The following is a 26,493-nucleotide window of genomic DNA, read 5'->3' as shown; positions in this document are numbered from 1 at the left end:
AAATTATGTTTTCATACTTGACTTAGTGGTTTTGATTAGGTGTTCATTCGAAAGAATGAACTATGTTTTTTTTCATAATAATGATTTTTATTTATGTGTGTTTTCACTTTTAAGGATGACCTCTAATCTATGAAACACATTATCAAACACATGATAGATCATTAAACAGAATGAACTCCTAAAAGAAAATAAGTAGGAAGTTCAGAGTTTTATTAGAGAGCATTAACTAAAATAATTATGAAAAAGATAAAAAAGTGACGAGAGTTAATGTTAAAATAGTACGGAAGAATATTTATTGTTCATTTTATATTTTCAAATGATTATGGACCAAACAGGAAACGCTTAGTCTTGGGACAACCTAAAAAGGAACCAAATGATAATTGTGAAAATTACAGGGAAACCTATTTTTCAGTTTTTCTTCACCATGAAACCCACGGGCGGAGAAGTTCATGCGCGCACCAATTTTTGGTGAAAATCTTTCTCTCAAACCCATAGTTTATAAAATTAGGTTTTGATCTTTTTTTTTTGTTCTTCTTCGATTGCTTTTCTTCTTCCTCTCCGCTCTACTGTGAATTCCCAATGAGTAAAGTTATCCATTGGGAAAATCCTATAAATCAAATCAGTGAATATGAATAGAAGAATCAAAACCAAATCATCTTCGAAGGTTATCACAGATAAGAAAAATGGTTGGGAAGCTACAGATAATGGTTATTGGGTTTCTGTTGCAATTACAAGTTCTTGAGCAATTGAGAATAATTAAAGCTTGGGTACGATTCCATTCATGGGATTTAGGGTTTGCGGAGCGTGGACTTGATTTGAAATCGAACAGTAGATTGAGGTCCAAATGGATATGAGAATACACGGTGATAAATTAGATTAAGTTTTTAAAACCAATTATTAGGACCAGAAAAAATGGTTCCTGTTGTCTGTGATTATACTTTTTTGGTCAAAGTATCACGTACCATGTTCGTTGTGTGACAAGCCAATGCACCTTTTCATATGTCCTATCTTGTATATTTATTAGATAGGTAACTAATTTTATTATACTATCTTGTGTATCCATGCACTTCTTGTGTAGTGTTCCAGTATCGAGTACCCAACTGGTAAATTGAGTTTTATGTTAAGTTAGGGTAAGACTTCATACTGTTCAGACTACAAATCAGTAGCATTTTTCCACGTCTCACAATATTATATTTCGAGTGTTGTCGGATTTTTAGTTCCGTGTGATTGGATGTTTATAGGAGTTGGACATCTGCATCCTTTAGGAGTGTTGTTGGTTTTATACTTATGTGGGATCGGGCACATTTGGATCCTACAAGAACCAAAAACAGTTGGGGGATTCTTCAGTTCATATGGTTAATTAAAAGGCAACAAATACTTCGTTTTTCTGACTAAGTTATGTGCATGTTTCACTAGGTGTGTTTTTTTTGATTAAGTTTTTGCTCATTCAGTTGTTTGTTTTACTGTTTTATTCAATCATGGTTGTCACTGGTTAAGCTTTGTTTAACATGAAATGAATATATTACTTGGTGAATTCGGGAAATGGCTGCATAACATGTAGTGCAGTTATAAAAATGGATGCGTAACATTCCAAAAAACTGTTGCATAACACTTATGCATCAACTTTTTTGTTACTACTGAAACCAACAAAAACAAAGACTGCATAACTTGTCATGTACCTACAATAACATATGATAACATGTTATGCAGTCATGAAAATTGATACATAACATGTTATGCCGCCATGAAAATGGATGCATAACCTATTATGCATCCGAAAATATGGCTACATATGCATTATGCATCAATTTTATCTATACACACTAAAATCAACCAAAAAAATGGCTACATAACCTGTTATAGATGCATAACTTGTTATGCAGTTGAGAAAATGGTTGCATAATTCATTATGCGTCTATTTTTTCTGTTGCATTCAGGCATATACAATGTTTTAGTGGCTGCATAAACCAAAATAATAGATGCATGAACAAAAATATGGTTGCATAACGTGTTATGCATCTTTTGTGGTATATACATATTGTGTAATGCACCTTTTTTGGAGGCCACTTAACGAATATGTAATCAGTTTTCGAAAATTTTCCCTAAATTGATGATCACTTCCGATTTTTTCGTGAAAAACAAAAATTTGATATTGTTGTTTGCATTGCCAATTATACCCCTAGAAAATTAGGATGCTTAACAGATATTTTTCAAAATTTAATATAATTTTGGTTATCATGGAATCTAAAATAATTGTAGGCCTGACAACAATTTTTTTTTTTGGGGCCTTAGCCTAATTTCCCTTTGAAACAACCCAAAAACAAGAACGATTTTTCGGGCACTATTTAAAAATTATAGGGGACTACTAAGTGATAAGAATATCTACCCTATAGTTATAAGGGGTGTCCTAAAGTGTGGAAATGACTAACCTATCCTTAACCTAATTTAATTTAAAACCAACCTAATAACCTACATATATATATAACCACCACCTCCTCCCACCACCGCCACCCACCACCACCGACCATCACCTTCCACCTCCGACTACCACCACCACCTCTACCACCACCACCACCACCTATACATGTATAGCTTAATTTAAATCATTAACAAAGATATTCTCACAAACCCATTACTTGTCATTCGTTTTTGGTTGAAAAAATGAGAAGTGATCATCAAAATGAGTTGAAAATGGAAGTTGCAGAGCGAAGTTCGGCTATGAATTATGTGAAATTTTTTGTCGAACTAGCCGAACTCAAATTTAATGGAAGTTTTTTCTTTTTTCAGAGAAAAGTTCAGTAACTTCGCAAAAAAATGTCCTAGCCGAACTTTTGGTTCGTTTTCGTCGCAAAAAGTTCGGTTTCGTCACAAAAAAGTTTGGTTACGTCACAAAAATGTCCAAACCAAAAAGTTTGGTTTCGCCACAAAAAATTCGTCACGAGAAAGTTCGATTTCGTCACAAAAAAGTTCGGTTACGTCACAAAAAATGTTTCGTTGCAAAAGTTCGGTTGCGTCGCAAATTTTTTCTCCTAACCGAACTTTTCTATAAAAGAAAAAACTCCATTAAAGCTGAGTTCGGCTACCTATTCTTCAGATGTCGTAGCCGAACTTTTTTAACCAAACCGAAATCAATTTGTAAATTGGTCATTTTTAGGAATGTCTTGGCCAGTTCAAGCACAATTAACTAAATTTGAAGTATCCGTGAGTACTCCGTACTCTTGTTGTGGCTCTTAATGAAAAAGATCTAACTTTTGTTCTTCCAAAACCCTCATCATTATCATCTTCTTCTTCTTCCACTAAATAATTCTTCTTTTGAAAAAAATCAACTGATTGATTTAATCTCTCACTAACCATTAACTTACTCATTAATCATTACACTAACTAATTTTATTACCAAGGAAAAATTTGGTATTAAAAAAGAACTTAGATAAAGGGTGATTCCAAATTACTTATAATATCCACTCAAAAAATAAAGAGTAGTCCCTCCATTTCTGAGTAGTGCCCAGAAAATCATTCAATGCTCTCACATAACTTCCGTTTGTGGGCCCAAAAATAAAACCGTGCTAACTCTAGGAACAAAGGGGCCCATCCTTATGGAAGGAGCCTGTTCTTGTGTTATTTACTTATTTTAGGGAGGCCTATTTATAGAACTACTGAATTTTTAATTCTCTAGCCCCCTGAAATTGGTCTCGATGTTTAATTAAACAGATCATTCACACGATAAATTAAGATCAACGTTGACCAATTAACGACGACCGAATCAGGGAGAGTTATTCTTCGAATAGTAACTTACATGGCTGTGTGTCGTAGGCGTAGGAGATCCAGAAGCCTTTCATCATTTGCTTATGAAGTTCCGAATATGATCCAAAGGTAGAATTTTCTGGATTATGTAGAGCATCATCACCAAATATCCAAGACGTAAGAAAATTCGTGCATGAATTCCCGAATTCTGAAACAACGGGATCCACAATCGCATATGTTAACATGTTCAAAGAAGTATTATTAACACATGGTAAGGTGCTTAAGTAGCGTGTATAGTTACTTAGATTCTTCGAACAATTCATGTATACCACCGGCCTTGACCAAGTTGAAATAGAATCAGAGTAACCGCCAAAATAAGAAGGGGAAGCTGGTAATGAATGTTGAGGCATCGATGAACAATTATCCTTTTCAAGACCTGGATCAATTAATTGAATTCTATTCGCTTTAGAATCTATATCCAAGACGTAGAATCTTTTTGAAAAAACAGTTACAATGGTTCTATCGTTTTCGCATAAGAGTTCCCAGGATGGATCTCCGCAGTTATTAGATTTCCCATGTATGAAGAAAGGGCACGGGATGTCTTTGAAATCTTTACAAGAGAGACTACTACCGCAAGGAATAAAAACAATAAAATACAGTAGAAATTGGGTGATGATATTCATTTCTGAGATGAGATTCAATGACCGATATCTCTTGTGCATAGAACCGGCTTATCACATATGTTTTTTATCAAATAAATAAAAGTCACTCCGTAGAATTTCTTCACCCGGTTAGTCATGCATAAGATTCCTTTTCCATTGTCTTTTACAGTAATTACAAGGACTATCATCCTCCACGGAAACGGTTTAGATACGTTGTGTGATTCATTCAAAGTTGAATGTAAGAGAGCACAAAATGCTACTCAACCCTACTAGTACGTTGGGCCGAAAGGACTATCATTCAAAGTTGAATGCAGAGAGCACAAGATGCTAGTCAACCCTACTAGTACGTTGGGCCGAAAGGACTATCTTACCTTACTAGTATATAGAAATTGATTCTATTTTAGATAAGGGTTTTGAATAGGGGTGCACATACCCTACCCGTACCCGCCAACCCTACCCTACCCGCCAGTTTTTTAACCGTATCCTATCCTATCCACTATTTGGCGGGTAGGGTGGCGGGTAAAGATTTTCTTAACCGCCAGTAAACGGGTAGGGTGGCGGGTATAGGCCATATCCTACCCACCCTACCTAGAAGTGCACATATCCTACTCCTACCCGCCAACCCTACCCTACCCGCCAGTTTTTTAACCGTATCCTACCCTATCCATTATTTGGCGGGTAGGGTGGCGGGTAAAGATTTTCTTAACCGCCGGTAAACGGGTAGGGTGGCGGGTACATGCCATATCCTACCCACCCTACCTGTTGTGCAGCCCTAGTTTTGAAATATTTTCTAGTTCCACAATATTTGTATTTTCATATTTCTTTTCGAAAAACTTCGGATGATACCCTTAAATTTTGTCTTAGAAAATTTGTACCTTTTTCTATTCTTAAGATTGCGTGAAATATTTTAGACCCTCACCTAAAGTGGAATCGATGGAGTATTCATGACAGGCTTGCGTGCACCTGAGATTGTACAAATAATTGTTAATGGTGTTTCACCTTCACAGGTAATGGTGTGCAAAACTTTTCTCCTTGATAGGCTATATCTCGTGCCATTACCTGTAAGGGTAACAAGTATTTTTACATCTTCTGTAGTCTTGGTTATAATTTCGGCACATTGGCATTAACGACATTGGACGAGCTTGGCAAGGAGTTTGTGGTTTTGTTAAAAAAGTTGAAAAATTTCCTTACTAGACATGACATAATTTCCAAAGTAGACAATTTTCTGATAATAAATTAGATGTAGCTATTCAGAGGAGGGTTGGAGCTCAACTTGTTGTTCGGCTTCAGCCATTACTTTGTCTTCTGAGTTTTATTAGTTTTCCGCTGTGGTGATTATATTTTCTATGTATCATTTAATCATATTTTAAGGTTTTGTATTAATAAGTTGTCAATCAAAATGCCAAAATGAAATTTAAAAAACAAAAAAATCATTTTAAAAATAAATTACTCCCTCCTATTTAAAAAGACAGTCCGATTTGACTTTGTAAAGATATTAAGGAAACCATAATAGTTTACATTCCTACCCTTAATTATTTGCCTAATTTATTTTATGTTAGTAATAAAAAAAACTACCAAAAAAAAATTTTGGATTGTAAATAGGAAATTAAATAAAGTAAAAAAAACTAAAATATGTCGGTTTATGAAAACAATATCATTAAAGTAAAATAAAATATACTGTAAACATTAATGGAGTATAACCTTAATAAGGAATTTAATTTGGAACCATTGTTTTAAAAAAGAAATGAAGGATATATTTTTTCAATAATTATACAGATTTCATTAATATTTTAGATTGGGTCTCATTAAAAAATAATTTATGAATATATAAAAAACTTAAAGGTATGTTAGAGAGTTCATTGGAAAAATATGACTATAAACAGAAGCTGGACACATTTTTGAAACAGAACAAAATGGAATATAGGACGGTCTTTTTGAAACGGATGGAGTATATTTTTATAAGTTTTATATATTTAGAAAGTTTTTTGAATTATCTACACATTTACGAGTCCAATTTTGTGCACACTCCTTTAAAGAGTGTGCACAAAATAAAATGATCATTTTGGCTTATCTTGACAGTCGGTTAACTAATTACTAGAATCCGTATTCAATTGTTAAAGAAATCCTCTTTCTTTTTTTTTCTCCAGAAACATAAAAAAGTCGTTTTTCCTCTGAAATACTAGTCCAAATCTTTCATATTTGATCTGAAATCTTCAGAATTTTTGACATATTTGATATAATTTTACTATCTTATTTTATCTTCCATTGGTTTCATCCCTTCTAATGGCTCATGTATGCCAATTAGATGTTTCTTAGAGTCTAAAGGGCGCTTCGTATGATTGTTTACAATCCTATCAAATATATCATTGTTGGTGAATTTTTTGAAGTGGTAATGGTTTTACAATTCTTTGAAGATCAGCGACTACAAAAAGTTGTGATAATGATGAACTGGACAAATTGTTCCCCTTTGGGACATTATACTCTTACTGAAGAAGACAAATCTCAATGGCAGAATTTTATTTCTCAAGCCATTTTTCAAGTATCAGTTTCCTCGGTGAAACAAGATATATGTGATTTTTTATTGTTCTCATCTTTGATGTATTTGGTAATCATGTATTCAATTAAGAAGTATTAATGAAATCAAGATATTTCCTTCCAAATAAAAAAATATGTATTTCATTTAATTTTAATTTTATTACTAAATCTTAAAAAAAGGTAATAAAATATATATATATCAAATCTAATAATACCTAAAATATAGAATTCTTAAAAAATGAATCTCTTAATTTGTTAACCAAAATGTGATGATGAATTGAATTTGTTACAAGAAGCTGTGATGTTGAATTGATCATCACACTAGTTAAGTGTTACTGTTGGTCGGGTAATTTCCGTTTATGTTCAAGAAACTTCTTCCTCTTCGTTGGAAGTGCAGGAAACACACTCTTTTTTACGATATGGCTTGCTAGTGACGTATAATATATATATGCGCCTCGAAGTGGCCAGGGAGGGAGGACCTGTTATATTCGATTGAGATTAGATTGAGAAAGTTGGAAACTCATCTCAAGAGAAGGACCTTTTACATTCGATTGTCAATACTTCACTTGATGGTGCGTTGGTTAACGGGGTCAATGTAGAACCAATTTTTTTGAACGTAGGGCTTGCTTCTTATGATAAAATAAATATTTTAATGGTCACCAAATAAAGATTATTTTCATTTTTGTGTAAGCTAAAATGTTGTATTAAAAAAATAATAATCTGCGATCCGTAAGAATATAATCAACATGGATTATCAATATCTTTTTGTAGGAATCCTATATTTTTGGTATTATTGGATTGAGAAATTTGCCCCAAACCTGTATACCGGTCATCCTATAGTCCAATAGGAAAAATGTGTTAACCGTTTGTCCAAAAAGGTTGGAGAAAATGAAAATTACCAAGCTACCCATAACCAAAACACGCGTGTTTTCTCTTTTTCAGTTTTCTTTCTTTTTTTTCATTGTTTTCATCTATAGTTTTCTTCTCTCTTCTTATATTACTAACGTACTCATCTCAGTTTCAGAACTCAAAAAAATCGTGTTTCGCAAAACCATCTGAAAGTCCTCTAAAAATATAACTACTTTCCTCTTAAATCCTCGTAAATTAAATCTGCTCTCTTCTTATCCTTAAATCAGAAACCTAACTTTTGTTACAGATCGTTCATGGATTCAATTACGAGATTAGGGTTTTTCTTCTCCTCCTCTTAGAATATTTAGGGTTTTTGTTTCTTCCCCTTTCTGAGATTAAGTTAAAATATATTAATCTTTTCGTTTGAATCTAATTATAGTTTCTTCATATTATAACTAATGTTTGAAAACGAAGAATTTAGGCGGAGAATATCAGTTTGCGTGTTCTTTTCACATCTAATTTTACAAATAGATCTAGTAAAAAACTTGATTTATGATTTAATAAGCATCCTTACATATTGATATGAACTGTTGTATACATGATGGATTACTGATGTGTGTACGATCTATTGGTACATATCGATATGTCCTAGGTGAAAACATAAGTTATGCTTGAATAAGAATTAGTACATATCAATATATACTCTTAGGTACTAGATTACATATGTAGTATTTGACAATTCATATCGATATGTACTAGGTGAAAACATAATTTACGCTTGAGTAAGCATTAATACATTTTAATATGTACTCTTTGTTACTAGATTACATATGTAGTGTTTTACAGTACGTGTTGATACGAACTTGGATACTTGAATTTATTGTGTGTGTTTGATTTATCAGTACATATCAATATTTGCTAGGTGAAAATCCACTTTATACTTGGATAAACATCAGTACAAATCAATATGTATTGTTGCATACTAGAGTACCTTTGTATTATTGGTTGTACAGTACAACGAAACAAGAAACAAGTTTATGTTTATGTTTATGATTTAATATATACAGAATAAGTATAAGTTTATGTTTAAATATACATTCACTGTACAAAGAAACAAGTTTTGATGCTATGATGATGATTTCTATCGTTTGAATTTAATATTTTTAACACAATATTAGCGTTTTGTATCGTTTATATCCTCGTCATAATCATAATAAACAAAAATGAATTTGCAGGGACTGTAGATAGAGAAGAATCTGCGACATTCTGGATTACATTAGAATTTGAAGTATTCTGGGTGGTGTTGTGTTAAAGCATTTCTCGGTTAAACCCACCAATTGTTGGTATGTCAAGTTTGATTGTCATATTTTAGTGAACCAAAAATCATTTAAAGAGTTGCTTAATTATATACTAGAGTCAACTTTGTATAGGTTAGATAGAAAGTTACTAGGATATGATACATACAAGTATTACTCGAAGACTTGATGAATGTGAAGAAGTAAAGAGCTACATCGACAACATCATCCTTCCTCTCGAGGTTAGTAATATTTCGTATTGAACTGTTTCATTCCTAACATATCTTTCAAGTCTTGCATATTGAAAACGTAACTGTGAAGCTGTGAATGATTATACTCTAGTTAGACATAGTATTGAGGAATTATAATACGAAGTATAACGTCTATATTTTGAACTGCATATATAAGACATCGACATAATCGTATGAATGCTATTGTGATTATGTATGGGTATGGTTGAAGATTTCTTCCTAGGAATCAATGTTTTATATTCGTTTAACAGAAGTACATTCATAAACTTATTTTGTAAATCTAAAGAGAAATCACTAGGCTTATTGGTATGTTATTCAATCCAAATCTTTGGATCACCAATATGTGAGTTTAGTATAACCATTCATAACTTGTTTATGTTTCATGGTAAAAACTAATCACAATGCCTGACTTATGTATTGGTATGACTTTTATTAGTTAAAACGATCTTAAGTAATCACCTGAGATGGTATGATGGATATTTTGTAATTGGCGTGACCAACTATAGACATTGGGTAACCGGTCCTAGTAAGAGGTTTGACCGATCCCAAGTATGTGGAATCGATCCTTGTAAGAGGTGCAACAAGTCTTAGTAATTGGTTGAATCGATCCTATGACTTGTTCAATCGATCATAAGTAAATACCATAAGAATGTGGTAACCGATCCTGGTACGTAGTTAACCAATTATTGGTAACTAATGTAACTGATTCTAATACCCACATGGAGGTAGAACCGACACTTGTTTTGGTAGACCCATTAAATCCATGATTGATGATTTGATATGATAATCAATCACATAGTTCTTGGAAGTCAGATGAACCAATTCTAAACTTGTTTGGAAGTGTGGCAAATCGGTTCCAAGATTGTAAATATGAAAAAGGAATTACAAAGAAAAGATGTCGACATACTTTTAACACGTGCAATAATTCTTATCTATTATTGTTCAAAGATATTCCTTAATAACTAAAGGAGAATCCCGGATCGAAATATATTGAGAATCTTTTAATTAAGGTTTTTAGTTTTTATATGCTTTTAATTTCCAACAATTAATTTCATATCTACAGAGAATAATAATTACTAATGTGCATTTACTAATTGGAGATTTTCTAGTGAGATTTCGATTAATATTTAGACAGAGCATTTCCAGAAATTATGAAAACCGATTTGGTGTTTATTGCATATCTTTGAGAATATTAGGTTTTGAAAATTCCATTGTGTCCAAACTTCCTTTGTCTATAAATATTAAAGTTTTCATTATGAGCAAACTAATCCTCAATTCCAGCAAAACTACCTAGTTGTATTGTTACTGGTGGAGCCGTCTATTCGGAGAGGAAAGTAAACTAATTAGGCGAAATCTCTTACGACCGCTCATTTTAAAGAATTCTTTGGGATTGAGAAGCTCTACGAGTACCATTGGTGGGAAACTATATAATTGCAGTTTATTATTAGTTTTCGATTGATTTGATTGACTAACTGTTATTGAACTTTGATTGCACCTGGTTTGTTTATGCTTGAGAATCTTCTCTTCTGATGTAAGATTCACTCAAACTATATCGACGTGTCAACGGGGATCTTTGGAACTGTTTTTTGATCTAAAGAAGTCTTGTGATAATCCATCATCAACAGACTCCGTTCTGTGTGTGATTGATCACAAGAGATTCAAGTTGTGTTGTGTGCAGGTGTTTATTGAAGATCTAAGAAGATTTGAAGACAACAATATTTCTTATTGGGTTCATAATCTTTGGTGTGCATAAAAATTGATCGACTGGGGATCCAAATATAATCGGTTTATCTTTTTGATAGATTTGGTTGATTAGTTGTGAGATCGGAAATCGATCATTTGGTGGAATTATTAAGTGTCCGAACTTGATTAGTTGTAAATCTAAATCTAAGTTACTGGTTTAGATAAGATCTGAAACCCGCCAAAGGAGTTTATTGAATAAACAAAAGAGCCTTTTGTCAAACTCATATCACAGTTTGAAAAGAGTTTTTACCGAAAAGGTTTGTTGTTCCTTTACTGTTTGGAATACGAACCAAAGGAATTGTTTCAAGTGCGTGACTTATTGCAAGTTGGAGACACAGGGATACTGATGGAACTAGGTGAACTATAGGTTTAGTTGCTTGGTATCAACTATACGAAGTTGGTTTAGATTTTGTATAGCGTCTTAATTCTGAAAGTATTCAATTCTGGACAAGGTCCCGGGGGTTTTCTGCATTTGCGGTTTCCTCGTTAACAAAATCTTGCCGTGTCATTTACTTTTACTTTCCACAATAATAAGTGTTGTTATTATAATTTAAAGTAAATTGCACAAACGTTAATTCCTATTTAGTTGATAACAATCCTATAGTGTTTTGTTAAGTCCAAATTTATTATCAAGAAATCACACTTTGATTGTTGTATCGTCTCGAAATTGTATCCATAGACGATCACACAAAGTTTGAATACCGATTTTTTTTATTGTCTCGACTTAGTCCATAGACAATCACTTTCAGAGAAAGGACTTATAAGTGTAAAAGTTTTAGATTAAGGTATATTTGGGTACCCTCGTCTTTTGATGTTGGCTAGCTGAGGTTGCTGACGAGGAATTTAAGAAGCTGAAAGTGAAAAGGAAGGGGGCCAAGAAATCTGTAGGCTTGTAGTTGTTGTTAATGGTTGGGATGCTTGATGCAATTTTTTAACATGAAGAAAAATCTCCCACTCTAAGTTAGAATAACAAGCCATTTTTGAACATGAAGAAAAATCTTCCATCGTCGTTTGATTTCATACATAAATGGACTCATTTCCTTCTCAGTACATCAAAATATGTACTCAACTGAAAAAAACAAAGACAAAAGTTTATGATATATGTATCAAAAGATTCCAAATGACAAGCATAAAGGAGAAGGCTAGGAAATAAACTTGTCTGCTAGAGATGGAAAATAAAATCAGTAAATGGGTTTTCCTTTGATTCATATCTGCTAGAGATGAAAAATACACATGCTTTCCTTCTATACCAATTTAAGGATCTTTGATAATTCTCCAAAAGCTTGCATGATCAAGTTTATGGCACCTAGTAATTATAGTACTATAATGTATTCTACTGCACTTATGTTTCACATTATGACCCAACAATCCATATTGATATGTATCAAGTAAAAACCTAATAGATATCATAGTACATATACACAACAAAAGGCCAAGCTGGCCGGGTTTGGAGAAGTTTAACAAAAGACCACCAAATCTACAAATCCTCTTGCTTCTTATTTGCATCAACACCTGCAATAAAAAATAAAAATTAAAAACACTTAAACTACTACGTACATGATGGGGGACTTCAGTTTCCTGTTAAGATTCTTGACAGTTCACTTCCTACCGGAGTGTTTAATCATTCAAGAATTGAAAACCGAGTATATATTGATATGTACCATGTAAAAACCCCGTAAATATTGATATGTCCCGAGTAAAAACCTAGTACATGTTATGCGTGCCATCTATGAGTCCATTTGAATATCTCTTGTAAATTTAGTATTTATTCGTTAAATATAAATAAAGTGTTCAAGTAACCAACTAACGGTGGAAAATACTCACGTGATTGGAATGGATTTACACAGAGTTCATTTTAACATGGTACATATGCTTCAGTTAACTCCTACATTACCATAAAATTTATGGGTTACACATCATTATTTAGGAATTACACTACACCATATCCTGTATTTTGCAACACTTAAATTTCGGCGGTGTTCAACTGCTATAGAAGTTGCACCATTTGAAACCTATATACCCGTGGCAGTGTGGCACACTGAAAAATACGTTGCACAAAATAGATAATTCTGATTTATTAAAGTAAATTAATGGAGCAACGTTTTTGAACTGTACACTACGGCATTTCTGTAATATACAATAGTTCCATGCGCCATTAATAATTTGTTTTAATCTTATTTTCAGATTTATTATCCAGAAAAAATAAACTAACCCCGGAAAAAATACCCCCCTCTCTCTCTCTTTTTTTCTCTCTCGTTCAACACCATCTACCCGAAAAAAACCCTAGTCTACATATGATTTCAGCAGAACAACCACAAATCTGCGTTTGTTATTTCTTCATCTTTATACCCAAATCAATACCTGTATACCGGAAATCCAGATCTATAAACTTTTAACTTGAAGTTTTCCTAACCCTACAAAATTGGTTTTGTTCCTTATTTTGGAAACCAACACAAAATCTGATAGTTGCAATCGATTATCAACTAACAGTTGGTTGTTTCATCAGGTATAAACGCTCAATTTGTTGTTTATATTTTAAGACGTTTGATTTAGACCTAAATCTTATCTCATAGAACTAGGGGTTTTATTTTGATAGAAGTTTTTCTGTAAAGATTTTCCTATTTCGTATGGGTTATTTGTATTTTTTTAAGTTTCAAAGCATGGCTTTGTTTTTGATTCCATCTTAGTTCGTTTTTTTTTGTTCAACGCTACATCTCAGATTAGAAGAAAAATATGTTTCTAATCTCTGCTATTACTGCTGCAAAATCTGTATTCAGTGGTGGTTGTTGACTTGTTGTTTTTGGTTGATTAAGGAGTGCTTACAGTTTTTGGGTAATTAGGATTATTGGGTTTGTTTGGAATTCGATTTTGATTGCTAATCGATTACAGGGAAGAAGCTACGTAATGTTACAAACAAGCAGCAAACAAAGTGATCATTCAGTAACTTCACGTCTCCAAGCTGTTCGACAAAAAGTCTCAAAAGAAACAGCATTGACATTTGGGGGTTAGACGTAAATGTATTTATATTTTCTTAGTAGTTTTTCGAACTGAAATATGTTTTCAATCTAGAATTCTTGATGTGAGGACATTAGAATTTTGGTATGAAATTCTTGGTTTTGTGTTCATTTGTTTATTCAGCATACTTTCTTTTATTTCAGAAAGTTGTGGACGAAAAGGATAGTCACACAGATTCTGTGTTTGGTCTTGATTCGAACAAGAAACTTAAACAAGCTTCAAAATTTGGGTAGATTGTATCTGTTTCATTTAATATTGGTCTTTCTAATGTTTCTCATCAGTTGATCCACTTGCTTGTAAAAACTCTAATATATGTTCTCTTAAACCACATCTTATTGTGCTGGTCTTCTATTGGCTCATGGTTTGTTGAAAAAACTTGAGATGGATACCGAGTATGTGGGCAATGTTGAGGTATATACATTGTACTTTTAGTAATTTCCTTGTTTTGTTGTGGTGTACATATATTGTAGTCAGAAGAAACATTTGACTGACAGTTATCACTTGCAGGCAAGTGGCGATGACCACTCTGTTGAACCCGGTGAAAGCCGAAGGCCCTCTCGTGCTCTTCTTGATGTCTGTCTTCTACGAACAACTACCAGAAACCTTATCTTTGGTGCTCTTAAGGTAACATCATCTCCTACAGCCATGTTTTATAGAGTTGTCTATTTTATAGGTGCTTTTGGCAATTCACCTATGTTTCTTTTTCTTTGTGCTGTTACTCTTGAGTGTTTCTCAATATAGCTTTTTATTCAGGAGATGTATTTTTCTAAGGAAGGAGACGTGAACTAATTATAGCAGCTATTGTTATATATGCTTGGTGGTTAACCACTGGTTTTGCACCATGCCTTAGTGTTCTCATGTCAGCGGAATGTCTATCCCGTGGAATGCTATGTGTTTTAAGTTTTCTTTTCTCAGGTCTATTCTGTCTATATCGCTTTGTTTGAGTTCTGTTTGGGAAATAAATTCATATTAATGCTTAAGGAAAAACAGGTACCTGCTGAAGAAAGAATTAAAGCGGTTGATCCAGGGGATGCAAAATTTGGTTCTGAAGATATAGTAAGAAAAAAACAAGGTCGTGGCAGGGGACGTTCTAGTACAGGCAGAGGTCGTGGTTCAAAAGCTAATGATCAAGTTCTTCCACAAGCTTCTCCTCTCACTTCTCCACCATCAAATGGTCAACCTGAGAATGCATTACAAAAGGTATGTCATAGGCAGATATTAACATACATCTTGATGTGGGTAGTTAAATTTTTACTACACTGTATTCTTAGTATGGTTTTGTTTTCTCAAATATTACTTGTTAATGCTTAGTTTGTTAAATAATTCCTCTTGTTTCTTCTTTACATTAATAAGGGAACACATTACAATGGCTTATGCTGCAATAAGGGAACACATTACATTGGCTTAAGCTGCAAAAGGCTGACACATGTGCTAGTTACTTAGTCCACTTGCAACTTAATAACAAGTTTCATAATCTTTAGTGAGCACTTGCAGGACTCTAGTCTAATGGTTCGTCATCTTTAATTCGCTACAGAAAATGATGAGTGCTGCTAAGCTGTTTTTCTTGGGAATTAATCTGTAAAATTTCTTCAGGACCCTGCATCTTGGTGCAGTTTGGCGCAAAGAGTCATCCTTCAACCTAGACTTAAGTACCATAGGGAAATTTCCTTGTAAGACAAAAGATAAAATTTGACTTTCACTGTAAACCGTTAGATTCAGGAGAAGTTGTGACCCTAAAGCTGATCGTTAAGGTATGAATGATATAATTGATCTGAGGTACTTCACTTGAATACCTTACTATGCTCTGCAGTTGGCATTTGTCACTTCTACTTAGTAATGCAACTGTAACGATTTTGTTTTACTGCCCATCACATGAATAATGAATGGGTATTCACTTCTACTTAGTAATTAATGTGCTTACCTGAAAGCTTAGCTTGGTTGCACTATTAAAACATTGAAGAATTGTCAAGAAAAAAAAATAAAAAAATGCTTAGGGTGAACGGCAGCAGGCATAAGCATCGTATTTGAAATGATCAAATTTACGAAACATAATGGAAAGTCTTTTAGCTCCTATGATTTGGGATTCGCTACTCAAAGCTAATGTGTTTTATTTGCCCCCTTCAAGGAGAGTCGACCTAAAGAGGTGCATGGTAAGGTGAACAACTAGGTGGATAACAAGTGCTAAGGTGATCCAGTTTCATTTGGAGTAGCTTTAGTCGTTTTTGTTTTTGTTTGTTCTTTGAATCATATTTTTCTTTCGTTTATGGAATGAACATTATCAAATTCATTGTGTAACTAATGGTGGGAAAATATTCTGTAAGGCTGTTGTAAAGATCATCTTTGAATGCAACAGGGTTTGGCAATACAGGAAATTCAAAAATACAAATATACAAATTTTGTATTTTTTGTTCTTTTAAAAAAATGGGCCCTAGCTCAGCTGGTCATCCCCGTTTCCCAAAGTTTCATGCGCTCCAGGGGGATCCAGGTTCGAGTTCCCAATGGCGTAATATTGCAGGAATTAACATGGAAGGTAGAGTTAGTTTGTCCCTCTTGTGACACAATATCAGTCCTCATCCGCTTCGCCTTCCTTGGCTAGGTTACCCGTGAGGCTCGCTGGTAGGCTAGGCGCAACAACCTGTTCAATTAATGTAGTAGTACGTTGTTGGAGCTTAGCTTGTTAGGCTTCCAACTAATTAATGTAATACTATTTATCCGATAAATGATTTATTTATTTTTTCAATTTTTATTATCTGATTTGCAACGTATATAGTTGTTATTTAAATTATAATATCTGTTGCTATAATTACATAATAAAACGTAACGCACCTTTTTGAGAGACGTTTATATTCGTTCTTAAATTAATTTGAGCAACCTGTTTTTATTTTGCACAAAAATTTGCCGTATGAACAACAGACATGCTTGCTGCTTAAATTTATTGCAACGCATATATCCGTTCCAATTAGGCTGTTTTGGGTGTTGTGTTACGAAAGATTAACCTCATCCAAATTGATTTTTTTTAATACTAAAAGATGTAAAATGTTTACATTTAAAATAAATATGTAAATATGATGAAATTTTTTTTTTAAGGAGACCTTAATGATGTCCATTTCATTTTCTAGGTTTCTCTACCCAGTACATATTGATATATATTGAGTAAAAGACTAGTACATATTAGTATTATGCATACCATCCATGATTCTATGTGAATATCTCTTTTAAAAAAAGATTTGAGTTTGCATCCCAACTGCATACATTGTTCCAAACAAGAATTGTTATTAGTTCCAATACATGAATAAAAAAGTCAATACTTAATTCCTTCTAAAGGAAGGAATTCAATTTTCCAGTACAAAGCAAATATGCATTCATTAGAAACAAGTGAATATCCGCCCTTAGACTAGACCCCTGTAAACATGGATAAAGACCGTACATACAAAAATGTACTAATAATTCAACATTAAACAGGAAGATTTAAATCCAGAATTCAAATAAATATGAAGAAAAACTACTAACATGTCGGTCCACTAAAAAGTTCAATTCATATTCCTAGTATCAAGATTGATATATCTATTACGTTTCCGCACCTCGTGTAATCCATCTAACACTATATACAACCTCAAACTTACATCTTCTAAACCCTTAATGTTTCAACCATCGAATTCTACCTCTAAATAGTCAGATCTAGTAAAACACCACACCAACAACATAATCCCCAATCCAAAATGTATAAAAGATTACATAATTTCATTTTTCGAACGATCAAATTCAATTATAAAATGTAACGAATTCTTCAATTCTAATACAAATCTATAAATTATACATGATGAAAAGAAATACAAAAACACCCAAAAATTACCAATATGAATTCAAATCTTACAAAGTCAGGAAAACGTTTGTTATGGCTGCAATTCTCCGTGAATCACAAGAAATTATGTTGTTCAGGTGGCATTTGTGTCCATGGATTCAACTCAGACTAGAATGGTACCCAATCAAACCATAAAGAAATCTACAAGGAGAACATGAAAAATAAAATTAAATCAACAATAGGTATATCAACTTATCAATCCAATCAATCGATCTTGAATTCACAAGTCGCCGAAGCTCAAAGAAATCTCCATCTTTCTCTTGAGGCAGAAGTTAAGAGAGAAATGAATATATTCATTAGAGCAAGGGCATCTCTGAAATTTAAAGAAAGTACATATCAAGGCTCACACGTTGTTTGGTCCTAGGAATAAATTTTTTGGTCCAAAATATATATTTGGACCACTGATTAACACTAAAACAAACAACAATATGCGTGACATTATATTCTCAACACCCGTAAATGTGTTATAAATATTATGCATTTGTGATATTTCTTGTATCGCACATATATAGCGTTAGCTGAGTACAATGATAATGTTAATATATTAATTTGTGGCTCTCGTATAGGCGTAGGAAATAGTATTCGTGTTAATAAAAAATTTAAAAATAAATAAATATTTTTTCAACGTTATTAAATGTGAAAAATAAAATAAAGTACTGATAAAATAAATATTAAATTAAATTAAATTATTATTTTTTACTATAACCGTTTTAAAGGAGGTGTAACCTTTTAATTCATCGGGATATCCTTTCTTAAAATCATTAACTAATCACCATGCTTAAAGGAAAAGAAAAACTAACTATTCACCTACGTGTAACCGTCTTAACTTGCCAAGGGAACTTGGTGGATTCATATGATTACATGTTAATCATTTCTTTTCAAAGTCACGTTTTTTAATTTTTGGTTAACAAAAATCCAGCCCACAAATATTTGTTTCCATATATTTGTTTAGGAAAGATATTTCTCTTTCCATATATTTAGAGTAATTAACCCTAATATTGGCTTATCATCTTCTTCTCTTTTTTCTTTCTTCTAGACCTACATTTAATCAAAATCAGCCGCCACTACGAGCATTAGACAAGAGGATTAAACATAAAAAATACTCTCATGAGTAAGAAGTTAAAGATATAATTGATGTTAAAGTAGGTGTTCCTTATGCTTCAAAAAAGAAGAAGAAGTAGGTATTCCATCTATCTGTTACTTTAGATCAATCGAAATCATTATTTGTTTTATGGGATTTCCGTTTTTGTTTTTTCTACTGTCTGTAGGTGGAGTTTATTTTACTGGTAAACAAAAGATCTTAATCTTCTTTGGAGAGAAGAGACAAGTTATTTGAGTATGATTGTCGAAGAGCCACAATTAGAACCGATTCCAGATTCTTCTAAGCAACAACAACTATGAGGATGAGATCAAGAATTCGGTTGTCCAAAGCTAATACGCTTTAATTATGAAGAAATCACCAGATTTAGAATGTATAAATATTTAGTTCAACAAAGTTTGTATGTATTTGGTATTCCTTGTACAATTATTTTTTCCGATGGAAATGTACTATGTACAAAGTCAATTGCTTTGTTTGTATGTTTAAATTCTATTTTTTGTTAACTGGAAATTATATCATCATTTTCTGATCGATGTTCAGCATACAGTGTCTGCTCATGACCTTTGATAACTATTGATTATTCAGAATTTTTTATCGAAGATTCTTAATTAAGAACAATAAATTGTAAATTTTCAGAATTCTCCATAATGCATTATCATAAAAATAAAATGTCATATTAATTAAAAAATAATAAAATAATAAAATAATAAAATAATAAAAGTTTAATTTTTATGACAAAAATGAGTAATTTATCAATAAATGGAAAAATAGACTTTTCTGACGCATAAATTGATTTTGTGATAGAAAAGTATGCTACAAAAAACCCTCGGCATAAGTGACGCTTTTAGCGTCGGTCGGATTATTTGCAACACCTCCTTTTATAACGCATTGACTGACAGCAAAAAAGCGTCACAACAATAATTTTGTGACGCAAAATAAAATATTTTCGACGATATTTTCCATTGTAAACACCATGTTTTGTTGTAGTGTAAACCACCTTAAATGGGTGGACTGTAGACCAGAGGGTCCTCGTAGTAGGATTAACTAGTAATTCCTAGTATTGGATTTGATATACAATTTATTACCTTTTTTAAGATCTAAATAATATAAAAATGGGTTATATTAATAAGTTAACTGGCTGTTAAGGTAAATCAATAGGATCATTCTGTTTTGTGCACACTGATTGACCGAGTGTGCACAAAATTGCACTCCACATTAATAAATATAAATATTGAGTTGTCGTTATTAATCAAAAAAATATTCTTTTTTGAAAATTTGTGTCCTTGGAAAAATACAACGCTAGATGTACATCGTACAAGTGTCTCTCCGGTTGCTATCTAAAAGAGACTTCGCTTTAGGAAGAAGAAATATATACGTGAAACGAGTGTATATTAATTGTTTTCAGTCCAGCAATCTCTCTTTTATTTTTCTCATCTTTATCTTATTGCTACTTGATTACTTTTCTTGAATTTCGGATATTCTGAGAAGCTTAAGAGTTATTAAAATGAGAATTACAAGAGAGAAGAACTTTACATTCTCTTATATCCACTTTCTAATGATCCTGCTGCTTCAACACATAATAACTGTTAGAGCTGATGCGACTGAAAAAAGCGATGCCTGTCAAAGTTTATCTTGTGGAAACTCATCAAATGGTTTCCAAATTCGTTTTCCATTTCGCTTAAAGGATAAACAACCGATTCCTTGTGGTTATTCTGGGTTCGAATTAACTTGTACAGACAACAATGAAACAGAAATTGATCTACCATTTTCCGGGAAATTTCTAGTCAAAGACATCAATTATAGGTCCCAAATTATTGAAATATATGATCAAAATGATTGCATCCCTGGAAGGCTTTTAAATTTCAATATCTCTAATAGTAGTCCTTTTAAACCACAACTAGATAGGTATGTTAGCTACTTTAACTGTTCGATGGACTTGGCAGATGTACAAGAATTCAGTTATGGAGACGTAAGTTGCTTAAGTAGTCCAAGTTTGGCATACAAAGTTTTTGGTCTAGATTCACAAGTATCCTTTGCTTATTTTTTACCAGACAACTGTGTGTTATCGTCAGCTTCAATCAAATGGCCAAGTACTATGTACCCATCAGAATATTATAAATTGTTAAATGGTTGGTATCCCGGAGATGGAAACTTGGGCAGTCTATTCATGAAGTGGGATGAACCCAGCTGCGGTAGTTGTGAAATTTTCGGAGGGAAATGCAGATACAAAAATCACAACTCTAGCCTTTCCGTTGAATGTTTTGAAATTCCGCGGCCTTACAACAAACCCAAAGGTATTGATTATTCTCTAATTTTATAATTCTTGTTTAATAATCAACTTTCATCTCTGATTTTTGTTATACGGAAAGCTGATTTATTTAGGAGGAAATCATGTTAAGAGGAAAGCTATTATTAGATATGTACAGGAGGAAATAATAACTGAATTTGACTACCATATATCATTTTGCATTACCGATTTACCCACTAATCAAACCCATATCATGATCATGTAATAGTCCACAAAAGAATTTTTCATCGAAAAGAAGGAAAAAACACAGTATTCTTATCGGTCTTCTTCTTTAAATTCTTCTCATGTTCTTTGATGACTTAAATTTTATTCCGTGTTACCAACAAATCGTATGATGCTCTAGCTTTTTCCCGGTGCACTCTAATATTTTAATCAGCCTAAAGTATGCAAACCAGTAGAATCTCGACTATAATCGTTCTCTTCTCTGTTTAGTTCTTTGCATGTTTAATGATAAAAATAAATGGGACACCCAATTGAAGTTATTCCATCCTTTATCCAGCCGGTATCTTCTTCACTTGTGCTAGTTTTAGTGAAAAGGAAAAAATGACAGGGTTTAATCATAAAATTGGTTTAAGATTAATCATGCTTAGGATTAGGTTAAGACCGATCAGTTACAAAATTAGTTTTCCTTGAGGACCAAAAGGTAAATTTTGGTGTTTCGCTAAGGGGAAAGACAAATTTTTACTCCTCCCCTTCAATGAGACAAAGTCATAATAAATACACCATAGTCAAATATTTTTAGCTTTCCCCATAAACAAATCAGCTTTCCCTATAACAAAAATATTTATTATTTGGTTATAACTGTTGTTTAATAATCAACTTTCGCCTATTTATTATTTGGATATCTCATAAACGAATGTGAATACTTCATTCTTTTGTTAACTTGCGGTAGCCTTCTACCCTACCATATTTTCCTTTGGGTTATTGATTTTTTGGTTCAGACTTATGGAACAACTATTTGGTTAGAGTATTCTTTCATGAATTGCTCAATACGCATTCTTTGTGTATTGTTTTTTTTCTCTTTCACTCACTGTTCAGTCTCCGAATAAATCTTCTTATTTTTACAATTTCAATTAAATAATTTATTTCTCAAATATTATCGAGTTAATTAGTATATGTTGCATGGTAACTGTGATGTTAAACAGAAAAATCGGATACATTAGAAACTCCTTTAATTAATACTCGATTATTTAATAAACTCTCTTAGATAATATTTTTAATCAGTCCCAAGTCGGGGACAACGTGTCAAATTAATAATTCGCTAAACTTATAAGATAATATATTTTTTATTATCAATATAGATCACATGTGAAGTATAAATTAATAATGCATTATATATATATATTCAATACATTAATGATCTACGAGGACTTTTTGAAAAATGATTCAATTCTCTTCTGTTTTTTGCTAAAATCAATATCGCATTGAATCTCATCTCTAAATTTTTTTATCATCCTAAGAATTTTTGGTGTTGTTTTCTCTATATTGTGTTTACGTAGGATTTTTTTTTAATTGATGATAAATAAAAAATTATTTAAAAAATATGATTCGATATTGTGTTTATAAAAATATTATTTTATATTGATATTGTGTTTATATAGGAAATAAAAAATATGATTTGATATTATGTTTATAAGAATATTATTTCATATTGATATTGTGATTATATAAGATAAAAAAATGGTTTGATATTGTGTTTATATAGAAACTAATTATTTGATAGTAAACTTATCTATAAGTTAATAAAATATTAATTAACTGATAAATTAATAAGTATTAATTTATATATTAATTAATATCTTATTTAATTAATAATTTTTGGTAGTCCCGATAACATTAATTTATAGGGTTTTACTGTATAATTTATGCAGCGGTACTAGCAGAAAAGAAGACACCAGTGTGTGTGAGCTTAGGATTATTTGTTTTCATATTATCGATGGTGATCATAGTCATCAAAATATACAAGAAAGCATATAGTAAACAAAAAGAAAATCAATCAAGGATTGAAATTTTCTTGAGGAACAATGCTCTCCAGCCAACACGGTACTCTTATGCTGAAATAAAGAAAATAACAAATAAATATAAAAAAAATAGGCCAAGGAGGATATGGGAGGAGGGGAAGCTTTCAAATGGTATCCAAGTAGCAGTTAAAGTTCTCAACAATTCAGACGGAAGACACAATGGAGAAGAATTCGTCAATGAAGTTGCCATTATAGGTAGAATTCACCATCTAAATGTTGTGCACCTCTTGGGATTTTGTGCTGAAGGACCTACGAGACCTCTTATTTACGAATTTATGCCGAACAGTTCACTAGATAAGTTTATATTTTCATCAGGGAAAGACAAGACACCAATAAACCTTGGATGGGTGAAGCTTCAAGAGATTGCAACCGGTATAGCTCGTGGTATGGACTATCTTCATCAAGGTTGCGATCAACGTATTCTGCATTTTGATATCAAACCTCAAAATATTTTACTGGATCACAATTTTACTCCAAAGATCTCTGACTTTGGTCTAGCAAAGCTATGTACCAAAGATACATTTGTCACAGTTTCTATGGCTGCTGCTAGAGGAACAATGGGTTACATTGCACCTGAAGTTTTCTCGAGGAACTTTGGTATCGTATCATATAAGTCAGACGTGTATAGCTTTGGAATGTTGTTACTTGAAATAGTAGGAGGAAAGAAGAATACAAAATTTAGGATGGAAACAAGTGACGAAGAATACTTCCAACAGTGGATATACATTCGTTTGAATCGTGGGGAAAATTTAGGAATTCATGTTGAAGCAGAAGATTTGGATATAGTAAAGAAATTAACCATGGTGGCACTCTGGTGTATTCAGTGGAACCCTGTTGATCGTCCTTCCATGAATGGTGTCCTTCATATGCTAGAAGGGAATACTGAAAAATTACTTATGGCACCCAACCCTTTCGCCTCGACGGCTTCAGTTTCCAATACTTCAGCAGTTAATCATTCAAATGAATTAACACCAATCCTAGAAGATTACGAATGAAGATAATGTAATAAAAGCTTTTTAAATTTTTTTTTTCATGTCCTTGTGTATAAATTTGAATGTTGAGAAAGATCTGTAAATGCAACATTCTTAGCACTTTTTAATCATTTGTTTTCATGCTATCAATAATACAAAAGAGAAGGTGTTTTTGAGCTTTGGAAAGTCATAGAACATTTTAAGGGACAGACGTTGTACCCGACCATCTCAGTTTCATTCCAGCCAATGATATCCGAAGAATGTGAGAGTTGTAACCTTTTTTCATTATGACTTTGCACTGATTGGGTTCCATCATAATTTAATCATAAATAAAACTGAATATGGAAAGAAAAAAGAATTAAAGATCATTACCTTTAATTATCTCATCATTCTATTTTCTGTTCATTTTATTGTCCAGCTACAAATATATAAATATTGACAAACCCATGGTAGATTTCCTCAATGTATCAAAAGTAGGACATTTATGTAAATTGGCATCATCTCATAATTCAAAAGACTTAAAGCCAATTATTAGGTCATCACATATACAAGTCTGAAATTAATAACATTATTGACGTATTTGAGTACTCCCATTATTTTTATTTTTTAAATATGAGTTTTTGTTTTTGTTTTTAAAAACAAACAACTTTATATATTCAGGGAAAATACTCTAAATGTAGAATTAAAAATATTTAAAATTTAAAAGGTAACTTAATTTTTTTTAAATCTCTTAGAGAAACTTAGTTGAACAAATTTTCTTTTATTTTTAAAAATATACTTACGCCATACATGACGTAATGGAAAATAATCGCCCGTTATATGACCAGTTACAACTAGTTGTATATTTGATGATTTTAAGCATGTCAATTAATTACGTAACCGTTGTTTTTAGGTTGTGTTTCCTCTTATAAAATTTTATATCCCAGTACATTAAAATTATAATACAATATATTCTCTATTCCACCAATATAAATATAAGTAGCTTGAGCTGGCAGAAAGTCTACAGCATTAACAAAATGTATTCACCCATTGATTCCATTCAATGGAACTGTAATTACTAGAATGAAAATATCCATAATTTTCCTAATTGTCTTATGAAAATTCCTAAAAGAACCATGGATAACATAGTTTTTCATGCTCTTTATACTCTCTCCATCTCAAATAATAGGCTAGATTCATGTACAATTTAGACATGAAACCAACCTGTTATTTTGAACGGAAGGAAACTATTTTTTTAAATAAAATTACTAACAATTTATTAAAATTTTGTTACAAATTTGGTCTTAAGCGTGTTATTTATAGTACAAAATAAAGCAAGATAATTTTTGTAAGTCCATCTATCAGGTACTAAAAAGGTCTGAAAATGCAATACGCAAATTTAATTATTGTTAAACTTAATGCATCCCAAACACTTCAAAATAGTTTACATATCCGTGTCGCGGAGTATTAAATGAGGATACTCTGGTGATACTTCTTAATGTATTGGATACTCGGTTTGGAGCATCCTATTTTTAAAACTACAAAATTACAAGGGAATACTTCCTATTGTCAGAAAATTCAAGCCAAACTGGTGCACACAATTTTCGTACAATTCTAACAAATGTGAAACAAAAAAAAATCTTGGAATATTATAATGAATAATAAGTAAATTAATCACAAGCAACAATAATAAACCAAAAACATAAATCAACTCACGAGACACAAGATTTATAGTGGTTCAACAATATATGCGACGTGTATATATTGTCTACGTCCACTTTGAGGAGCACCAACTCAAATCCATTATAAAGAAAAGATTACAATGTAGAACTCGTGTGAATCTCAATAAACCATTGGTTACACCGCAAAAATTACGCCAGACAATCACCTTGTCTCTTGTTGCTCGTCAAATTGCACTCACCTTGAAAACCTAGCCTTTACCCCAAAAGTTGTTACAATTGTAAATCACTTGCATATTCTATAAAGGGCCTAATAACCTATTTATATAGGTTACACACTTGTCCACGGAGAATCCTAACCTGTTTAGGAAAACCTTTCCCGAAGAAACATGGCTAACCTAAAATAAGAAGTGAAAGACCCTTAGGATTTGGGAACTGGGGTGACCAATCCTTAAAGTCCACGAAATTCAGGGTCTTAAAGTT

General features: G+C 32.3%; 3 protein-coding genes across 6 annotated transcripts; 2 read left to right on the top strand and 1 right to left on the bottom strand.

The window, feature by feature from the left end:
- Positions 1 to 3,770: 3,770 nt before the first annotated feature.
- On the bottom strand, positions 3,771 to 4,424 carry LOC113326209. The gene has a single exon (XM_026573978.1). The coding sequence runs from the start codon at positions 4,422 to 4,424 to the stop codon at positions 3,771 to 3,773; it is 654 nt and encodes a 217-aa protein (XP_026429763.1).
- An 8,867-nt stretch (positions 4,425 to 13,291) lies between these two features.
- Positions 13,292 to 16,508, top strand: LOC113326035 (60S ribosomal protein L5-2-like). Of its 4 annotated transcripts, XR_003348246.1 has the most exons (7): positions 13,292 to 13,582; positions 13,966 to 14,093; positions 14,235 to 14,502; positions 14,599 to 14,715; positions 14,845 to 15,006; positions 15,082 to 15,291; positions 16,217 to 16,508. XR_003348246.1 is itself a non-coding variant. In XM_026573846.1 (6 exons), exons 3-6 carry the CDS (start codon positions 14,473 to 14,475, stop codon positions 16,256 to 16,258), a joined length of 399 nt encoding a protein of 132 aa, XP_026429631.1. In that variant the 5' UTR covers positions 13,292 to 13,582; positions 13,966 to 14,093; positions 14,235 to 14,472; the 3' UTR covers positions 16,259 to 16,508. The 4 variants fall into 4 exon arrangements, 3 of the variants coding, with proteins under 3 accessions (XP_026429631.1, XP_026429630.1, XP_026429629.1); XM_026573846.1 differs by lacking the exon at positions 14,845 to 15,006; XM_026573845.1 differs by lacking the exons at positions 14,845 to 15,006; positions 16,217 to 16,508 and having other exon boundaries at positions 13,966 to 14,080; positions 15,082 to 15,801.
- A 6,788-nt stretch (positions 16,509 to 23,296) lies between these two features.
- On the top strand, positions 23,297 to 24,454 carry LOC113326208 (rust resistance kinase Lr10-like). Its single transcript, XM_026573976.1, has 2 exons — positions 23,297 to 23,576; positions 23,697 to 24,454. The coding sequence occupies exons 1-2, from the start codon at positions 23,297 to 23,299 to the stop codon at positions 24,374 to 24,376; spliced, it is 960 nt and encodes a 319-aa protein (XP_026429761.1). The 3' UTR covers positions 24,377 to 24,454.
- Positions 24,455 to 26,493: the final 2,039 nt, after the last annotated feature.

The sequence above is a fragment of the Papaver somniferum genome, unplaced genomic scaffold, assembly GCF_003573695.1.
Source record: "Papaver somniferum cultivar HN1 unplaced genomic scaffold, ASM357369v1 unplaced-scaffold_10, whole genome shotgun sequence".
NCBI lineage: Eukaryota > Viridiplantae > Streptophyta > Magnoliopsida > Ranunculales > Papaveraceae > Papaver > Papaver somniferum.
Note: the sequence above shows the minus strand (reverse complement) of the source record. Positions and strands in the feature narration are given on the sequence as shown.